Source organism: Poromitra crassiceps (assembly GCF_964638095.1).
Source record: "Poromitra crassiceps genome assembly, chromosome: 3".
In the NCBI taxonomy this organism is placed as follows: domain Eukaryota; kingdom Metazoa; phylum Chordata; class Actinopteri; order Beryciformes; family Melamphaidae; genus Poromitra; species Poromitra crassiceps.
This window is the reverse complement of record NC_139625.1, coordinates 89,632,694-89,651,713: the sequence shown is the minus strand read 5'-3', so window position 1 is coordinate 89,651,713 and position 19,020 is coordinate 89,632,694. Positions and strand designations below refer to the sequence as shown.

Below are 19,020 nucleotides of genomic sequence, written 5' to 3'. Positions count from 1 at the left end.
CGTGAGCGGATGGTTTATCAGGCTAGGAGTTTGAGCTCCTGACTGAACGAACAGCCTAATAGGACTTGACTTTCACACGTGTAACGGTGAGACTCCTCCCACCTCGTCTACTTTCACCAGGATCAAAAGTGCCAATTCTTTATCTGCGTCTTTCATCATCTTTCTTAATACCAGCTGGAGCGGAGCCAAGTCTACCGCAAGCTGAAGCAAAACAGCCTGCCTATTTAGTTTGGCACAGAGACGCCTGCACATCCAACGCTGTTCTGCTCTGCTCTGTTCTGTTCTGTTCTGTTCACTGCAGAGGCATAGACCTTGATGGTGAACTTTTCAACTTTCCCCCACGTCAATAACAAATTATTTTAAGCTGTCGTACCTTGGTGGTTTATTGTGCCATTGCGATTTGTAATGATGACAAAGACAAGATTTGAAGCAAAGTAATTGGTGAGTGATAAGGCGCATATTTGGACACACAATACATGAAATAACACATTTGCTGTGCTTTCCCTAGACATGGCAGAGCAGTGTACATGTAAGTTCACATGCGAGTTTATTGATGGTGCAGTTACACCTAGGAGACATCAGGTAATTAATCACGGTGTAGTAATAACAGAGTAGTGTAGTGCGTTCTCAATCATTTCTATTATTTCATTCATTTGGATACCAAATACTGTGGTGATTGTGAAATATTGGGGATACATTTAAAGTCTTTTTACTGGCTTTTGAATTTGCTTAATGTCTGTGATGGCAACAATGTGTTTTCGCATATTATAATAAACACATAAGCTTGTTTTGCAGGGCTTCAAATTCGGCGCGGGTTTGCGAGAATCGCGCATATTTTTGCCAATTCCCGCAGATTTATCATTTATAATGCGGGAGAAGTCGCACAATTGTTTGCACGCCGATTTCTATCATGTTAAGCCGACGGAGCGGAACGAACATTGCTGAATACGGACGACTGGTCGGACACATTAGAGGGTGGACTGTTAGTTCGCCTGAACGTTACCTCAGCGTTACTGTAGCAAGCAGAAAACCGCTTGTTGTGACTAAATATCCGCGCAGACATCCACTGGGCATCTGATGACTGTCATGGAGACATCCACTCGGCATCTGAGGAGACGTCCACTCAGCATCTGATGACTGTCAAGGAGACATTCACTCAGCATCTGATGACTGTCAAGAAGACATCCACTCAGCATCTGAGGAGACATCCACTCAGCATCTGATGACTGTCAAGGACACATCCACTCAGCATCTGATGACTGTCAAGGAGACATCCACTCAGCATCTGATGACTGTCATGGAGACATCCACTCGGCATCTGATGCCTGTCAAGGACACATCCACTCAGCATCTGATGCCTGTCAAGGAGACATCCACTCAGCATCTGCAAGACATTACCCCGCATGTCTAATTACATGGTACATGCATGTGTAGGGGAAATTCATGGGACGGGGAAATAAGGGACAGTTAGCTGAAGCAAATAGGATAAACAATGGCAAAAAAGAGTGTGTTTATATTAGTGAGCGTAGCCCCCTCCCCCACTGAGAGCATGTGTGTGAAGGAACATGTGTGCATGTTTGACAGAAACAGACGGGAGGGGAAGGACAGTGCTGCTACAGGCCCGTGAGGAGCAGGCCCCACTCTTTCTTCTCCTGACTGTTTGGATTGGTTAAACCAAACAAATCCCTCTGGCCAAGCGGTAGGCTGGAGACAAGGGGCTCCTCGGGCCCTGTTCAACTCTCCTGCTACTTTACACTAAACTCTTCCAGATGATTTATGAGCTCCCTCCGACAGGCTGCTCCCGCGCACCTCTCTTTCACCAGGGTGTGGGGCGACGGCGGGCTGCCTGCAACCCGTCATTAACTGGTACCCTGTGCTGTGCACTCCAAATGACCAAGAACTGTTTGGGCCAAAAAAAAAAGGCTTGTTCATGTGAGACCAGGTTAATCTGCTTAATACCTCTTATCATCCCCCCCCCCCCCCCCCCGCCTGTAGACTACATTTAGGCCTCATTTTACAAAAAGCAGAGTATAGGTTATTATCAGTTATGTTTGCAGTAGCCTAAACTGTGTTCAGACAGTATCTGCCCTATAATGTGGAAATCCATTCCAACGGTTTCCTCGAGTCATATATTGGTTGAAATATCAGAATCAGACTCAGCTGGTAAGCGTGCTGTTGAGTTTTTCAAATGTTTTTGATTTCATTTTTATTTTTCACTTTGAGCATCACAAGCCGAGTGCCATCCAGTTCCACTGTATCCAAGAGAAGGCAGACATCTCTACGGCCGATATCTCCAAAACTCGGAAACTCGCACCAAAACGATCTAGATGGAATGGATAAATATCCTCCTAGAACTACAGGTAAGAGGAGAAATATGTATTCTTGATTTTGGGGTCAAAGGTCCCTTTAAGTAATAAATGGGGCAAAGGCATTCTTCACATCCTTCAACACGGTGACATTAGAAAGTAGCATGACAGAGCTCAGGCCTGGTGGCACCTTTATCTGAGCACCACAGGCCGAGCATCAACCACAGAGCGAGAGAGCGAGAGCACCAACCACAGAGCAGGGAGAGAGAGAGCATCAACCACAGAGCAGGGAGAGAGAGAGCACCAACCACAGAGCAGGGAGAGAGCGAGCACCAACCACAGAGCAGGGAGAGAGCGAGCACCAACCACAGAGCAGGGAGAGAGAGAGCACCAACCACAGAGCAGGGAGAGAGAGAGCACCAACCACAGAGCGAGAGAGCGAGCACCAACCACAGAGCAGGGAGAGAGAGAGCACCAACCACAGAGCAGGGAGAGAGCACCAACCACAGAGCAGGGAGAGAGCACCAACCACAGAGCAGGGAGAGAGAGAGCATCAACCACAGAGCAGGGAGAGAGAGAGCACCAACCACAGAGCAGGGAGAGAGAGAGCACCAACCACAGAGCAGGGAGAGAGCGAGCACAACCACAGAGCAGGGAGAGAGCGAGCACCAACCACAGAGCAGAGAGAGAGAGAGCACCAACCACAGAGCAGGGAGAGAGAGAGCACCAACCACAGAGCAGAGAGAGAGAGAGCACCAACCACAGAGCAGGGAGAGAGAGCAGCAACCACAGAGCAGGGAGAGAGAGCATCAACCACAGAGCAGGGAGAGAGCGAACACCAACCACAGAGCAGGGAGAGAGAGAGCACCAACCACAGAGCAGGGAGAGAGAGAGCACCAACCACAGAGCAGGGAGAGAGAGAGCACCAACCACAGAGCAGGGAGAGAGCGAGCACCAACCACAGAGCAGGGAGAGAGAGAGCACCAACCACAGAGCAGGGAGAGAGAAAGCACCAACCACAGAGCAGGGAGAGAGCGAGCACCAACCACAGAGCAGGGAGAGAGAGAGCACCAACCACAGAGCAGGGAGAGAGAAAGCACCAACCACAGAGCAGGGAGAGAGCGAGCACCAACCACAGAGCAGGGAGAGAGCGAGCACCAACCACAGAGCAGGGAGAGAGTGCGGCTGGCCTCCTGTTCTCTACCAGAGAGGTCGACCTTGTCAGCTAGTGCAACACCTGAGGGAACAGATCCACCTGTCTGGTGGGACCAGGGCCTTCAGAAGTTCTACCCGTTGTTTATATCACAGCGAGCCGTCTGGACATGGCGTCCCTCCCCCTCTGCTCCCCTCTGCTCCCCTCTACTCTTAAAAGCAAGTCGTCTGCAGAACATCACTTACTTTGCAGTTGTCAGAGTCTGCCCAGGCCCCAATGCATCATGATGCTGTGTGAAGAATGAGTTCCTTTTCTTCCTTTCAATGCTCCAGAGGTCTGTGCATTGTGACTGTGTCGCTGTCCACATTTAACATCCTCTGCTTTCACATTAATTACACACTTATTATTATTTATTTATTTTTCTTCTTTTTTACTTTTGGACAAATGATAGAACCACCAATTAGTATTTGTCCAGGCAATCAAAACAAAGAAAATGCCATGAAAATGGCTTAAAGACAAGAAATGTACACATTTGACAGTTTTGAATCCCATTTCTCAGTGCATAATGTTTATTGCAAGATGTTTGGGTGTGACACCTCCTCAGCCCCCCTCCTACTCAGTGAGAACGGTTTGAAATCTGTCTCAGAAATGTGATGCTATGGCTCCCTCTACTGTCCAAAAAACAAACGGTATGCCCTTGGTTTTTGATTGGCTGATCATCTCTCTCTCGTTCAATAAGAAGCAAACTAGACCAGGAAAACTAGAAAAAAACAGTCACTTTACATATGAATACATTATTATTTTAACCCTTAGTTGTCACTGGGTTACATCTCTCTTCTCTCAAACTGCTACCTCTAACTCAACTTGAGTGAAGTGTGGACCAGTGATGTCATCACAAGACTGTCCACAATGATTCAGTGGCTTCTGATAACATCACTGGCCACAATAACTGTCAAACGAAATGAATGTCTGCAAAACTGTTTAGTTTCCAGATATGTGTGAGATCCTGTGCAAAATAAATCTGCATTGTTTTTCTGTGAAGTGTCCCTTTAAGAATGCCATAGCCCACTTTGAAATCTGAAAATCTTCCGGACCCGCCCCCAACCCTTTAATCACAACTCTTACAATGGAAGTGTCTTGAGGCGTCTATAGGACGAATCAGCGTGACGTCACTGCCACCCAAAAATACGTAACCCTGCGGCAGTTAATAGTATGAGTTGTGCCAAACAAACGTTAATATCTCAAAAACTATACATAACATCACTTATATTTTGACATTCTGAGTGAGAGCAGAATTAGCTCAAGAGTTTGATGTATAATATATGCATGTCGTGTTAAAGGTGTGTGAACTGTCACAGTTTTTAAATTGTAAACACGGTCAGCTGGCTAGAGTCAGATGCTCAAACTCAGGCTCCATAGGGTTCCATTGCCGTTGCCACCCAGTGATGCGGTTTGTTTACCAAAATGCTGCTCGACTTTGTATAATAATAATAATGATAATAATAATAATAATAATAAAAACATTTTAATCTCATGATAGAGTTAGAACACTGTGAGATTACCACTTTATTAATAATAATAATAATAAAATAAAATAAAAACTTTTTGATCTCGTGATAGTTAGAAAACTGTGAGCAGTGCAAAGACCCCATACAGTAGAGCACATGGGTATGCCACCAGCAGCTGCTGGCCGTCCATGGCCAGGGTGGAAGTGAAGATCTTGGAGGCAGAGAGACTGCACCAGCAAATCACCGACACGGCTAGAATTGTACCCAGTAAGCCTCTGAAAAACAAAAATCACACCCAGGTGTTGAAGTAAGAGGTGCAGGTTTGCACAGGTCGGACCCTTCTCCCCCACGCACCTCTCTGGCACTGTGTGTGTGTGTGTGTGTGTGTGTGTGTTTGTGTGTGTGCATGCATGTGTTTGTGTTTCACCGGCTTTGAGCTGCTTTCTGTTCACTGTCGCTTCCTCGTCAAGCCGGGGGAAGCTATGCTAAATCTCGTGCGCACATCTCGGCTAATCTCGTGCGCACATCTCGGCTCAGACGGACACATACACGTCACTTATAGAAGCAGCTGCACCGCTTATTTTTATTTTTATTTGAAGTAGATTAGCCAATGAAAATCAACCAGAACAAAAGCTTGCAAATGCATGGATCCTAGGGTGCAATCAGATCAAATCATAGTGGAAAAGTTTATTTTGTTGCATTTCGGTGTTCGTTTAGGCTCCCATTGCAAAGCAGAGCTTGTAAACAAGTCACATGGACTTACAAGTAGATTGTTTATTGTCATCCCGCCAGGTTAGAGATTTTGTCCGATAACCGTTGTGCTAAGTATCACATTGAATTGAACACACACTTTGACAAAACCTGTGCTTGTTTTAGTTTTCCTTGTAGATAGATCATCAGCAGAGTTTTGGAAGTTGTTTGAGCTATCTACTGTCAGATTGGAGAAATGCATGTATTGTAGGCATATTCAGTGACAGAACAAAACAAACCAGAAAAGGGGGGAGGGGCATAATGTCCCCACCGGCAATTCAATTGAATGATCAAATAAAAGCAGAGGTAGAGAAAAACTTCCGGCAAATCATACACAAGGTAGAAACAATAAACCACACACACACACACACACACACACACACACACACACAAGGTAGAAACAATAAACCACACACACACACACACACACACACACACACACACACACACACACACACACACACACACACACACACACACACACACACACAAGGTAGAAACAATAAACCACACACATACACATACACACACACACACACAAGGTAGAAACAATAAACCACATACACACACACACACACACACAAGGTAGAAACAATAAAGCGAATGGACTCACTGTAAGGAGAAGAAGACGGCGAATGCAGAGAGGGCTACCATGGGCAGGAGGCAGTAGCCCAGTACACTGGCCACACAGCCGTAGGACACCGCCAATGAACTCATCAGTCTGAGCAGCATATACATGCCATTACAGGCAATGGCACTGATTCCATACACATAGCCAAAATGGGCTTTGCCTGCCTACACAGGAGAGAAGAAATGTGTTTTTATACATGTTATAACTACTGTAGGCCTACACACTAGATCAGAGAGATATGCACTGTTTCATGTTCATCATTGATTAATCATCATCTTACTGAGTAATGACAGCATAGACACGGAAACCATCTATGGATCCCGCTAGAATATTGCCCCCCAGTGCTCCATGCTAACACTTCGTGCACGCAGTCAATAGAGCCATCGTGGACGTGCGGTTCAGCATGCTGAGTCCATATTCTGATCAAAGCATTTTCTTTATGTGCTTTGACTTAATATGATTACTAATTAATTCCCTTGCCTCATGATTGTATTACGTTATATTATCTGACTTATTTTAGTCTATGCTTACGTTCATGTTCCTTTTACAATAGAGACAGTCTGTGTCTCGTCATAGACGCTGGGGCAGCTGGCTGGGGCGTGGTCAGGGTGGGGTCAGGGTGGGGTAAATCCTCAGTTCTCCCCATTCAGCATAATTAGCATTAGCAACAACCACAGTAAACGCACATCTGAACAGACGTCTATGTACCTGCTCTAGAATCCCCAATCCTGTAGTGTAGAGCCGCAGCAGCGTCCTTTGGTGAGTCAGCCCATTGAGATGTTTTTTTTTACCCCACCCGCGTGCCAGCCGTATAACATTTTGTGGGCCTTCCCACACAGACTGACTGTACGTATGCTTTAATTTCATTGACATTTTATTGTTTTATTCGTTTATTTTATTTTATTTTGTTTTATTTTTTACTGTTTTATTAATTGTATCGTATTATATTATTCTGTGTCCATCTAATTGTTGTGAAGCACTTTGTAATGTGTGAAAGAGGCCATACAAATGAAGTTATTATTGTCACTGCAGTAAGATTATTATTATGCAGCCACATTTCAACTTTAAACTCACCATCAGTAAAGTTGCCCCCATTGCAATACAAAATAGGATGGGGCCTGTCAGATCTGTCTCATTCATAATGCTGCCATCTGCTGGCTTAAAAGGGTCCAACACCGTTAGCGTCTTCTGCCAGATGTGGTCAAAACTAATGCCAAGCTCTGGAAAATGAAAAGAGAGCGAGCAATATAAATTATTTGTTTAACTTCTAATCAACTCAACTGACAGAGCAGCCAAGAATGTTTGAAAATCAACTTAATGTGCAGTGCAATATATATATATATATATATATATATATATATATATATATATATATATATATATATATATATAGGCTAAGTGTCTCAAATGACAAGCTGGATTCAGTATAATGCAATGTACATTATAAGCTAAGTGTCTTAAATGACAAGGTGGATTCCTGTATAGTATAGTATAGTATAGTAAAGTATAGTATAGTATAGTATAGTATAGTATAGTATAGTATAGCATAGCATAGCACAGCATAGTATAGCATAGCATAGTAAAGTATAGTATAGTATAGCATAGTATAATATAGTATAGTATAGTATAGTATAGTATAGCATAGCATAGCATAGTAGTAGTATAGTGCAATTGGTAAAGCAGGGACTAGGCCTGCCACTGTCAGCATTCCCAATCCCAATGGTTAGACCATTTATATATCGGCCAATCAATGCCGTACAACTGACCTCCATGTGACCAGCCTATACTGCTATTTATCTTATGTTAAATAGTTTGTAGTCGCGTCTCCATAGGATAAGGATGGAGTCTCTTTTTACCCTCAAGTAGTGGAGGTTCATCTTCATAATGATCTGTTCCTGGGTCTCCTAGAGTCCCAGAGAGCATTTCAGGCTGGTAGATCTGTCCTATGTATTGCTGTCCCAAGGATGGGTCAAAAACACCAGGCATGGGGGCCTCTGTTCCACTGAAAACAACATGTTTGAAAGAAAAGCACATGCTATTATTATATTATTATCCAAAACACAGTGTAGGCCAGAAAGTGAGTTTTGAAAGCCAGGAAACTCAGCGCTTGCAGGGTCATTGAGTTATTGGTATTGATCATCAACCCAATTAACCTCCTGTAGATATATTATAGTGCAAATGGGGCGGTAAAAATCTTCCATGTTGCCCTTTTACCATATCTCCTAAATCTAGGATCAGTGTGTTCACGTCATCGCTGAATGTGAGTGAAATTGTCCACTAGCTCATCCACTCACAATTTAAACAGATATTTGTTGTTGTTGTTGGGTAGCAACATCGTGTAGATAGAATAAATACACAACTGCCCATACTTCACATTCTCTAAATACTTACTCATCCTGATAGCCTGGGCTTACAGCATCATATGTGTCGTAGCTGTAGGCCACAGTCTGACCCTGGTCATCAATGTAATAGCCTGTCTGGTAGAAGTCCTGATCAAACTGCTGGAAGTCCTCCATGCTGCTGAGGAGCCAAATACAAAGTACAACAAGACTGTTCATCTGGAACATCTCCACAGGTACAACAAGACTGTTCATCTGGAACATCTCCACAGGTACAACAAGACTGTTCATCTGGAACATCTCCACAGGTACAACAAGACTGTTCATCTGGAACATCTCCACAGGCACCACAAATAAACGACCATCCCTCCATCAGGAACAGATGGGGCTTTGTTAGTATGCTGTCTCTTCTCTAATTTGACTGTGGAAGTCAATGAAGACACTAGACAGAAGTAAACCTAGTGAAAATTGAATTATATAAACGTTTCTATATAGTGACAGATGGATGATAGACAGTCCATTTTCCCAGGAGCTGGAATCAAATGCTAGTGCAAAGTGTATTCAAAATGCCTTATTCTGAATATTGCACATTAATTGATTGATTGATTGATTGATTTTATTCAATGTTTGGATGAATACATGGGACATAAAATACATGCAGCCATCAACATCAAGGATAAAAACACAATAAAGTCCGAGGACTTGTTTTCATTGTGGTCCTCCTTGGTCTCAGACATATAGTTCAAACAACATAAAAACAGACATTTATACATAAAAATACATAGCCTACCGTCCTTTATGAAAATGTTTACCTACTTAAAAACTAAAAACAGATGTATCAAAAGCAATATAAAATTAAATAAAAGAACCAATCCTAAAAATAACACGTAATTAAAGAACTTAAATCCATCAGACTGTCTAAAATAAATTAAGAATACATTTTTATTTACCCTGATGTGCAATTGGCCATAAGCCAGTTTTTTAGGGTGAACTTAAAAGTGCTCAAGGAGTTTGTCAGCTTCAGGCTATTGGGTAGACCGTTCCAAATGTTTAATCGTTCTCATCATGATGACGCATGAGCAAGGCAACATAAAACTGTTTGATTTTTGAATGGATTTGAGCTTTGACATGATCAAAACAACAATAAGATCTATAGAGTTGAGTGTGTGGTAAGAAACATGATGCTGCTGTATGTTGACTGGATCAGCTGTTAAGAGCAGATACGTGTTAGTTAGACAGTCACAGGCAACAATGTCTTTCTGAAATAAATTCACCCCTTTGAGTCCTTACAACACATTAAAGCCACTTGTCATAGGCCTACCTCACAGCAAGTTCACCTCTTTGAGTCCTTACAACACATTAAAGCCACTTGTCATAGGCCTACCTCACAGCCAGTTCACCTCTTTGAGTCCTTACAACACATTAAAGCCACTTGTCATAGGCCTACCTCACAGCCAGTTCACCTCTTTGAGTCCTTACACCACATTAAAGCCACTTGTCATAGGCCTACCTCACAGCCAGTTCACCTCTTTGAGTCCTTACAACACATTAAAGCCACTTGTCATAGCCCTACCTCACGGGTTGTGTTGTATAGAGGTCCTGAAGAGCATGTGAGTGAAGCCCTGTCTGTGTCTGTGGAGATGTGCTATGAATAGTTGTCTATATTTGTACTTGTTCTTGGGCAGTGCTTCTCAAAATGCGTGACTCATTAGCCAATAGACAGCCAGGAAGGGGTCTCGCGCTACTTTTGCATGCTAAAATAAAGCTGATAATGTACATTAGCTGTGTTCTTGATGAATCCAGGTCAAATTCCTGACATTTACTGTAAATCTGAGTCATTCCTCATCTCTTCTCAGACACATACCTATGCAGTTCCATACAATCCAAAAAGGCGAAGGAGGTATTTTCTATCAGCTGTGTTTCCCGAGCGACTTGAACGCATCGTGAAGATCACGCGCCGTGCTGCGGCTGCGCAGGTCTGACTTCAAAACAACACTGTCATGTGACCCATGTCATGTGACTTCATCTGCTAGCTCTCTTGTAAACGCTTGTGCAGTGATACTGTTGATAATAGCACCGAAGTTGTACTCAACTAGCGTTAGGTAAGAAGATCCTACCCATCTAAAATAGTATTATGCTTTAACTGTTTGGCTAGATAGCCTTTAATATACAAGAAACAGCTAACGTTAACGTGCGCTAGTAACGTTGGCAGCTTTCGCAATGTGTCCAGCTACGTTAGCATGCTCTCAACAGCCCGAAAGAATTGAAGCTAAAATGTTAGCGTTAACTTGATAATTGACTACTAGACTGTCTCTGTTTTCTCCACACAGTTGGGACCGTCTGGTGACAGGATAAACACTGGCCACCATGGCTGATGTGAGTATTGTCTCTATTGTATTTTCCTCCGCCTTTCTTCCACGTCTAACTTTCTTAACGTCATAGGAATGTTACAGCTAACACACCAAGCAGCACAACTTTATGCAGGCCAGGGAAAACACTACTCGACTACTGCAACGCACAGCTATACTAGGACGTTTCCTTGCGTCGCGGCTACTGTAGCCTCACAATTCGTTACCGAGTTTGCTAGGTGAGTAGCCCCATAACGTGACGCCACTTACTGTACTTACTGTACAGCAGTCAGCGTCACACAGCGTTACAATCCTCAATAGGTGGACAAGGCTGTTCAAAAAGCTCTCCTACCCGTATCCGACCTGCGATTGCAGATCCGAAGATATGATCGTCCGCCTATAAGCCAGTAATTTAGCCGGAACACCAGCGCTGTTAAAATGATACTGCTGCGTGAAACAACCGTTTAGAAGCAGTCTTTGCACAGCCTGCGCTGAATTTACAGCAGGGTGTGTTTGATCTTACTATCATGGTGCACCGCTTGCACGCAGCGCGCAAACAACACATGCGGCTGTCAGTGATCAATGCAAATCCAGCGCACCTGGGAAGCAAAACATGTCATGAAATACTCAAACTCCCAAGGTTCCTGTCGGCACTTCTCCTGTTCTCAATGTGTGTGTGTGTGTGTGTGTGTGTGTGTGTGTGTGTGTGTGTGTGTGTGTGTGTGTGTGTGTGTGTGTGTGTGTGCCGAATGACGGAGGTGTTCTACGAGATGTTAACGTGTGCCAGTAAGCAAGGCAGCATTCAACTGCCAGGATTTTTCAATTATGTTTTGCATTCCATGTTCTCCTTACAAGAGAGAACGTTATGCAACATGGCCACAAACTGTCTGGCTAGTTGAGCAGATGAGTTCTAACAGGTTCTAACAATTTTCCTGCAGGATTTGAAGAGATATCTCTACAAACAGTTGCCCAGGTTTGTATACTTAATATGATTTTATGAGCTATGTTCCACACAACTAAATGGCCAGTTCTTCTAGTTAGAGTTGAGCCATTCCTCAAATCCTTCTGTTTGTTCTCCACCAGTGTTGAAGGTCTTCATGCAATTGTAGTGACAGACAGGGATGGTGTCCCTGTTCTCAAAGGTAAGGTCCCACTCTTGTACCCTTCAGACTTCCTTGCTGTAACTCAGACTCACGTCTCCATTCTGCACTCGGGAGGCAAAACTATTGTTCATGAAACAAAATGACATCATAGGAAACGAGGAAGTGAGCAAATCTGATTGTCTGCTGATGGCCGATGACCCCAAAATGGCTGTATTTTATGTTTGTAAAACGTGGCATTTTATGTTTCTGCTACTAAAACACATTAGTTAAACGGATGGTTTGGGTTAGGCTTAAATAACACAAATGTTACATGTGACTCACGGTTGAAATGTAGGCTTGGAAACCCTGGGACGTGAACAGTGTGAAAGTGTTTATGCCCTCCACCCCCCCCCCCCACACACACACACACACACACACACACACACCCACCCCCCGCCACAACAGCCTTACTGGCCACTGCGCTCTTTCAATAGCAGATTATATAACATTGATATACAGATCCTTTCCAAAAAATGTGAATATCATGGAAATACCATGGATGACCGTGGGCTTCAGCGGATTGTCAAGCAGACGATTAAAAAATTTGGCGGAGATTCAGAGGGAGTGGACTGAGGCTGGAGTCAGTCATAACTGAGAAGTAACTGCTCATTTTCTTTAGGGGTGGGGCCGAGCCAATATGGGTATCAGCCTGGTCGGTGAGCAGGCTGAGTTAGTTGACTCTCTGTTTCCTGGTGTAAGCTGCTAAGCTGTCATGAGCACTGCTCATCAGGTGCATGACGACATGACCTGCGATAAATAAATAAAATGCTATAAACAAAAATATAAAAGGGTACATATTCACTACAGTAACGTGTCATTCTGCTTTAATAGACAGCTAACATAGACCCCAAACATTGAATAGCCTATGTCTATTAAATAAAGAAGTAGTATTCAGCTTGACTCACTTCTGTCTCCACAGCCTCCCTGCAGGTCTTGTACATTTTGGGGATGGCGGCGACCATGGAAAAATGATTCCTTGATGGAATCTGGTATCTCCTGTCCAATTTGTTTATCAGACCCTTAAACCCGTCTTTGCCCACTGCAAATAGGCATCATGTCCTTCGTCAAACAACGAGTTATGGAGTCTGTTATTTCTTTGTGGCGTTTGGATGTTGTCTCGTAAGGAGTCACGCTCGCTAAACTCCCAAGAAATTGACGGTTGCTGCAATCGCTTCTTGCTGCTACTCAACGTTGTTGGCTTTGCGGCTTGTGAGCTAATGTGAGCTAAGTTAGCTCCTACTGTAGCTAGAGACGAGTGAGAGCAGATAGATAGACCCAACTCCATGCTACCGCATGCTTGCTACGCCAAATGGTACTCTTCCGGGTCTTCTGGTCATCAGCTTGTGATTGGCTGTTTGTCTATGACGCGGCGAAAACACAGATACAGGGAGTCACTCAAAGTTGAAGTGTCTTGCTTTATAGTGTCTTTGGTGAGAGCAGCTTTTGGCTGCATGTGAAAGACATGAAAGAGCATTTGCTCCTGTCACGTAACTCAGTTTTTTTTATTTTGCGATAACACGTGACTTTTGCGATGTGTTCATTGCGCATTTTCATATCGCGATGACGATGAAAATACGATAAATCGTGCAGCCCTACCTTAAGAGTACCAGTCAAATATTTTGGCCCAGAATCCTGTTAATGAAGGGCAGAACCAGAAGGCATGAGATAATGTGCCCTCTGATACCTGACACACCTGTCATACCTACTTGTTGTTAAACTGACTACTGTGTCCTTGTAGTGGCCAATGACAACGCACCAGTCCACGCCCTGCGGCCTGGCTTCCTGTCCACCTTCGCTCTGGCCACAGATCAAGGCAGCAAGCTGGGCCTCTCCAAGAACAAGAGCATCATCTGCTACTACAACACATACCAGGTGAGAGAGGACAGCCTTAACACAGGTGAGAGAGGACAGCCTTAACACAGGTGAGAGAGAGGACAGCCTTAACACAGGTGAGAGAGGACAGCCTTAACACAGGTGAGAGAGGACAGCCTTAACACAGGTGAGAGAGGACAGCCTTAACACAGGTGAGGGAGGACAGCCTTAACACAGGTGAGGGAGGACAGCCTTAACACAGGTGAGAGAGGACAGCCTTAACACAGGTGAGAGAGGACAGCCTTAACACAGGGCTGTCAAACTCATTTTACTTCACTGGCCACATGTGACCCAATTTGGTCTCCAGACCAATTTAGTCTCAGACAAAGAAAATCAAGAACCTCTAAATGACAAAACTTCAAACCTCAAAATTGTCATTTTTTTTTAGTGTAAAGCAGTGATTTCAAAAGTGTGGGCCACGCCCACGGCCCACCGGGAGGCGCTGCAAGTGGTTCCGCGAGTGGTCTGCCAACACTCCCCAAAATCAATTTCATAAGAAGAAAAGTGCTCTGGAACAAAGTGGAGGCTTATCAGCACACAGCCATTGTCAGCTGTTAACGAGCGGCTAATGTTACGTTAGGTTCCATTATGAGAATTACAAGCTAGTGAGTGATACATCAGAGATATGCAGTCAATGCGAGTAGCGTCTATCTGCAGAGCCGGAGAGCCCAGCCAGCAGCAGCAGCAGCCTAGTTCTCCTAGATTTCCAGATTTCAAAGTGGCCACGGCATTCTTAAGATTGGGAACCCAGCTGGTGTAAAGAATTACAGGTACATTTGAAGAACATGTTTTCACATAGGGTTATCTCAGCTACCATCAAACAAATGATCAAATCTACTGTAACTGCATTACGATTGATGGCAACTATGCAATTCTATATAGTCAAGGGTAATGAAAGTATTTCACCATTTAGTGATGAATAAAAAACAAACATGAATAGGCTAATTAATATTTCACTTGCACATGAAACTTAGCCTAATTAGCCTTCACAAGTGCATCACATTGGATTGAAGGACTTCTCAGTGCAACTTTTACACTTCAGAATTATTACAGTTTGAATTGCTTAAGACTTGACTTGACTTGTTCTCGTGACTTGTTGGGACTTGACTCTGACTTGTACTTTGACGGCTAAAAAGTAAATGACTTAGATCTGGGTTTTCAAAGTCTGAGACTGTGGGCCCCCCAGACAAAGCTTGGAAGGAGGAGTCCCCCTCGCTCAACTCCTGGACGTCTATGGGATCATGATTATGTTATTTGATCCCATAGACACTCAACAATTGAGCCAAGATAGCCTGATATTTGAAGGCATTTATGTGTTTCTGACTTTGGGAAAGTGGGAAAAACTGTCAAAAGTGCTTTATCTCTGAACTATCTCTTTACCCAAATCACACACATTTAGGCTATTCTATTATAGCTGCTTTTAATAACTCATGTCATATTTCTTCATTTCCATTCATTGTGAGCCTCCCCTGAAGCTGCGTGGTGGAGCCCCTCTGGGGAGGCCAGTCTCCCCTGAAGCTGCGTGGTGGAGCCCCTCTGGGGAGGCCAGTCTCCCCTGAAGCTGCGTGGTGGAGCCCCCCTGGGGAGGCCAGCATCCCACTTTGAAAACCTCCCACTTAGATTCAAAGTGATGGGATTTGTTCCAGGAGACGACTGAATATAAATTGTTTTCTAAATTTGTATGGAATTATGGCACGGCTTTGATATGATATTAAAAGCAGATTGCATTTAAAAGTCCTAGATATTTAGTTTTCTTTAAGATATTAAATTGATACTGGATACTGGATTGATTTATTCTGACTTGAGTTGCTGTTCTAGAGTTAGACTTGAGACTGACTGCACTCAAGCAAAGTTGACTTGGTCACACCTTTGTTACAGGCCTATTTAATGTAATAGTGACCAAAGCCCATGTTAGGATATCAGTCTGTCGGTATACAGAGATAATATGTTGTCCATCTCCGATATGATCGAAAAGATGCAGTTTGGTTGATTACATATTAATTTGTAGAATTGATCAATATTACATGGGTTGTCTAGAAAAAAACCTTGTAACATTGTATATTAATGGTGGTTTCAGGATAATTTATTAGTAGAAATGGCCTTGAAATACTGAGCCTTTACTTTCAAAATAAAAAACTAAGTTATACTAATGCCATTTTCATAAAGTGTGTAGTTTTTGACCAAACATCCCTGTTTTCTCCCTGTTAAACAGATTGTGCAGTTCAATCGGTTACCACTGGTCATCAGTTTCATTGCCAGCAGCAATGCCAACACAGGTAAAATAAATCTATCTCGTGTACCGAAAGGACGGCAGTGACGGTTCTTCCGTTTTTTCTCACACTGAAATATCGACCTCGTTCACAGGGTTCCTATGCAGGTCTAGAAAAGTTTTTTAAATTAATTTGATAAAGGTCTTAAATAGTTTGTGAATTTGAAAAAATGTCTGGGAAAGTATGGGAAAATGTGGTTCAGGTCCGATACACATACACTAGCTTTTTCATGTTTTCGTTGATGTGAAGAATAATGTTAATACCCACCAAAATCACATCCACTCAAGAACATAGAAAAATATGGAATTTTAAAATGGAATGCATGTAGGAACCCTGCCAAGCACCTCATAATATTCTCATATTTGTGGCTGTGAAGATTAAAAACAATCTTCAAAATAAATCAAGGTCTGCAAAAAGCATGGCATTTTTCAATTGTGATTGTTAGGTGGCAGGCTAGTGGACCCACACGCAGACAAATGTGACAGGCTGGAGGCTAAAGCAGGCCAATAGCGATTATTCAGGGATGAACAGGATCTGGTAATAACAGAGAAAATTGCAAAGATTAAAGGCTAAATGTAGACTGATTGTTGCTGATACAACCTTCAACAATGACATTATGCTAGTGTGACATCATCAGTGACATCATTATAACCATCCACAGTGACATTATGTCAAGTGTGACATCATCAATGATGAACTCGCCATCAATGATGACATCATTCTTGGTGACATCATCATCATTGGTGACATCATCATCTCTGCCTGCTCCCACAGGTCTGATCATCGGTCTGGAGAAGGAGCTGGTGCCGCTGATAGACGAGCTGAGGCAGGTGGTGGAGGTAGCCTGAGAGAGGAGGCCAGAGAGAGGCTTCACAAACAGGATCACCGCTCCAACTCCCCTCACGCCCGCTCAATCCCTCCCCGTTTCTAAAGCTGCGTTAGCTCTTGCTGCCACTTGGGGATGCTAAACCGTTTCACTTCAGTGAGGCGTTTGTTTGTTTTGACAGCAAATCAAAACCTTGTAATGTCAGCAATGAATGACAAATGTTGCTAGTTTCTATGGCTTTTTCTAGAGTTATGAGTACAAAATGAATTACGTGATGGAAAGTCTTTGTTTTGTTGTTTTTATTTGGAGTTTACTAAACTTGACAACAGGTATTTCCTAAAAGAGGAGTACATTTTCTAGTCGGAAGCTTGTATTTGCTGTCTTTCCCATAGGACATGAATGCATCATCATACACATGGACACACCATGGGACACACCTTTTGCTGATTAGTTTCTATCTGGTAATGCTGTTATTTCCTTTAATTCTCTAACATCTGAATGTCCTGGACGTCTTCTGACTCTTACTTTTATTTTTAAAGTTAATAAATTGTATGACTCATTCATGTACTTATTTTATTTATTAAAACAAACTGCATTTCTGCCACAAGATTGACTTGATGCTTTGGAATTATTGTTGAAGAACTGTTAAGGCCCATTCACACTCAGTTATTCTAACTATAAAAAGATTGAAAGATCATAAGTAAATAGAATGTACCGTACTGTACTAGCTGGTATTACAGCTGCGAAAAAGATGATTGCGATGCGTTGGAAGCCTCCTCACTCTCTTACCATTAGGCAATGGGTTCTTACTTATTTAGATGTCGTGTACCTGGAGATGTCAACTGCTAGAATAAACGGTGCAAGTGAATCTACCTTAATCAACTGGCAGAATGTTATCAATTCACTCAAAGATTTCTTAGCATGATCCTCTTTTTCTATACCAGACCCTGACCAGTACTTCTTTTTAAAATCTTATTCCCCTGAAGTGTGTAATTGTTGTATCTGGGGGGGGTGGGGGCGCCATACATTTAATTTCATTTAATTTAATTTATCGTCCTGTCTGTTTTGTTTTCCTTCTTTTGTTTTCTTTTACAGGTGGTGCTCTGAATTTGGCAGTCTGTGATGTCAGTGGTTGCTATCTAAAGAATTTATATAATCCTTATGAGCCTAGTGATCCACACCCCTGTTGCTGCTGCGACGGAATTAGCATTGAGATTCTGAGGAGATATTGAGGGGGTCTATTGATTTTTCTGTGCTGGGATTCCTGTGGACTATAGTCTATCTAGGTTAGGATGTATGGATGCATTTCAGTGCGTCGCTGCCAGTTTATGACTTTACCTGACTATTTTTCTGTTTATCATTGTTTTGTTCTTGTTTGTTTTTTTGTCATGGAAATGATCTGTGAACTGAAAGTGAAAAATAAAAAAACATTTGATCACAAAAAAAATAAGTAAATAGAATGTCTGTGTTGTGTTCACACTACAGCTATACGGTAACTATAATCATTTGTGGTATTGGTTCAGAGTCACTGCCGCCTATTACATGGAAATTCTATTATGTGTTCTTGAAAAGTCATGGAAAATGAAATTGTATCCATGACAATTTGTGGGAACCAGCTGTTTATGAAGGAGTTATTGTTCTGTGTGAATGGGCATTTTATTTAAAGCAAATACTGATGATTATATATTCCCAGTAAGGTGACATTCACAGTTGGAAAGAAAATCCAGTGCAAAGACCTGAAAAGGAAATTCACCCAACTCAAATAAATGTAGCATAAAGCAGAGTGTAGTAGTTGTAATAGTTGTCCTTCATGCGGCAGTCATTATAGGGTCCATGTTGTGACTTTGCAGTTCTCCGATGTCACGTGTTGGACAC

The 19,020-nt window shown here is 42.9% G+C and overlaps 2 protein-coding genes across 2 annotated transcripts; one reads left to right on the top strand and one right to left on the bottom strand.

The window, feature by feature from the left end:
- Window positions 1-5,079: 5,079 nt before the first annotated feature.
- On the bottom strand, window positions 5,080-8,864 carry LOC310772831 (protein YIPF7-like; the record flags this gene model as incomplete). The annotated part of the gene is made up of 5 exons (XM_083632760.1): window positions 5,080-5,242; window positions 6,331-6,512; window positions 7,423-7,568; window positions 8,205-8,350; window positions 8,740-8,864. 5 exons carry the CDS (start codon window positions 8,862-8,864, stop codon window positions 5,080-5,082), a joined length of 762 nt encoding a protein of 253 aa, XP_083488886.1.
- Window positions 8,865-10,702: 1,838 nt separating this feature from the next.
- On the top strand, window positions 10,703-17,705 carry lamtor3 (late endosomal/lysosomal adaptor, MAPK and MTOR activator 3). Its single transcript, XM_083632844.1, has 7 exons — window positions 10,703-10,789; window positions 11,018-11,063; window positions 11,974-12,008; window positions 12,119-12,177; window positions 13,916-14,049; window positions 16,262-16,325; window positions 17,094-17,705. Exons 2-7 carry the CDS (start codon window positions 11,055-11,057, stop codon window positions 17,165-17,167), a joined length of 375 nt encoding a protein of 124 aa, XP_083488970.1. The 5' UTR covers window positions 10,703-10,789; window positions 11,018-11,054; the 3' UTR covers window positions 17,168-17,705.
- The last annotated feature ends 1,315 nt before the right edge of the window (window positions 17,706-19,020 follow it).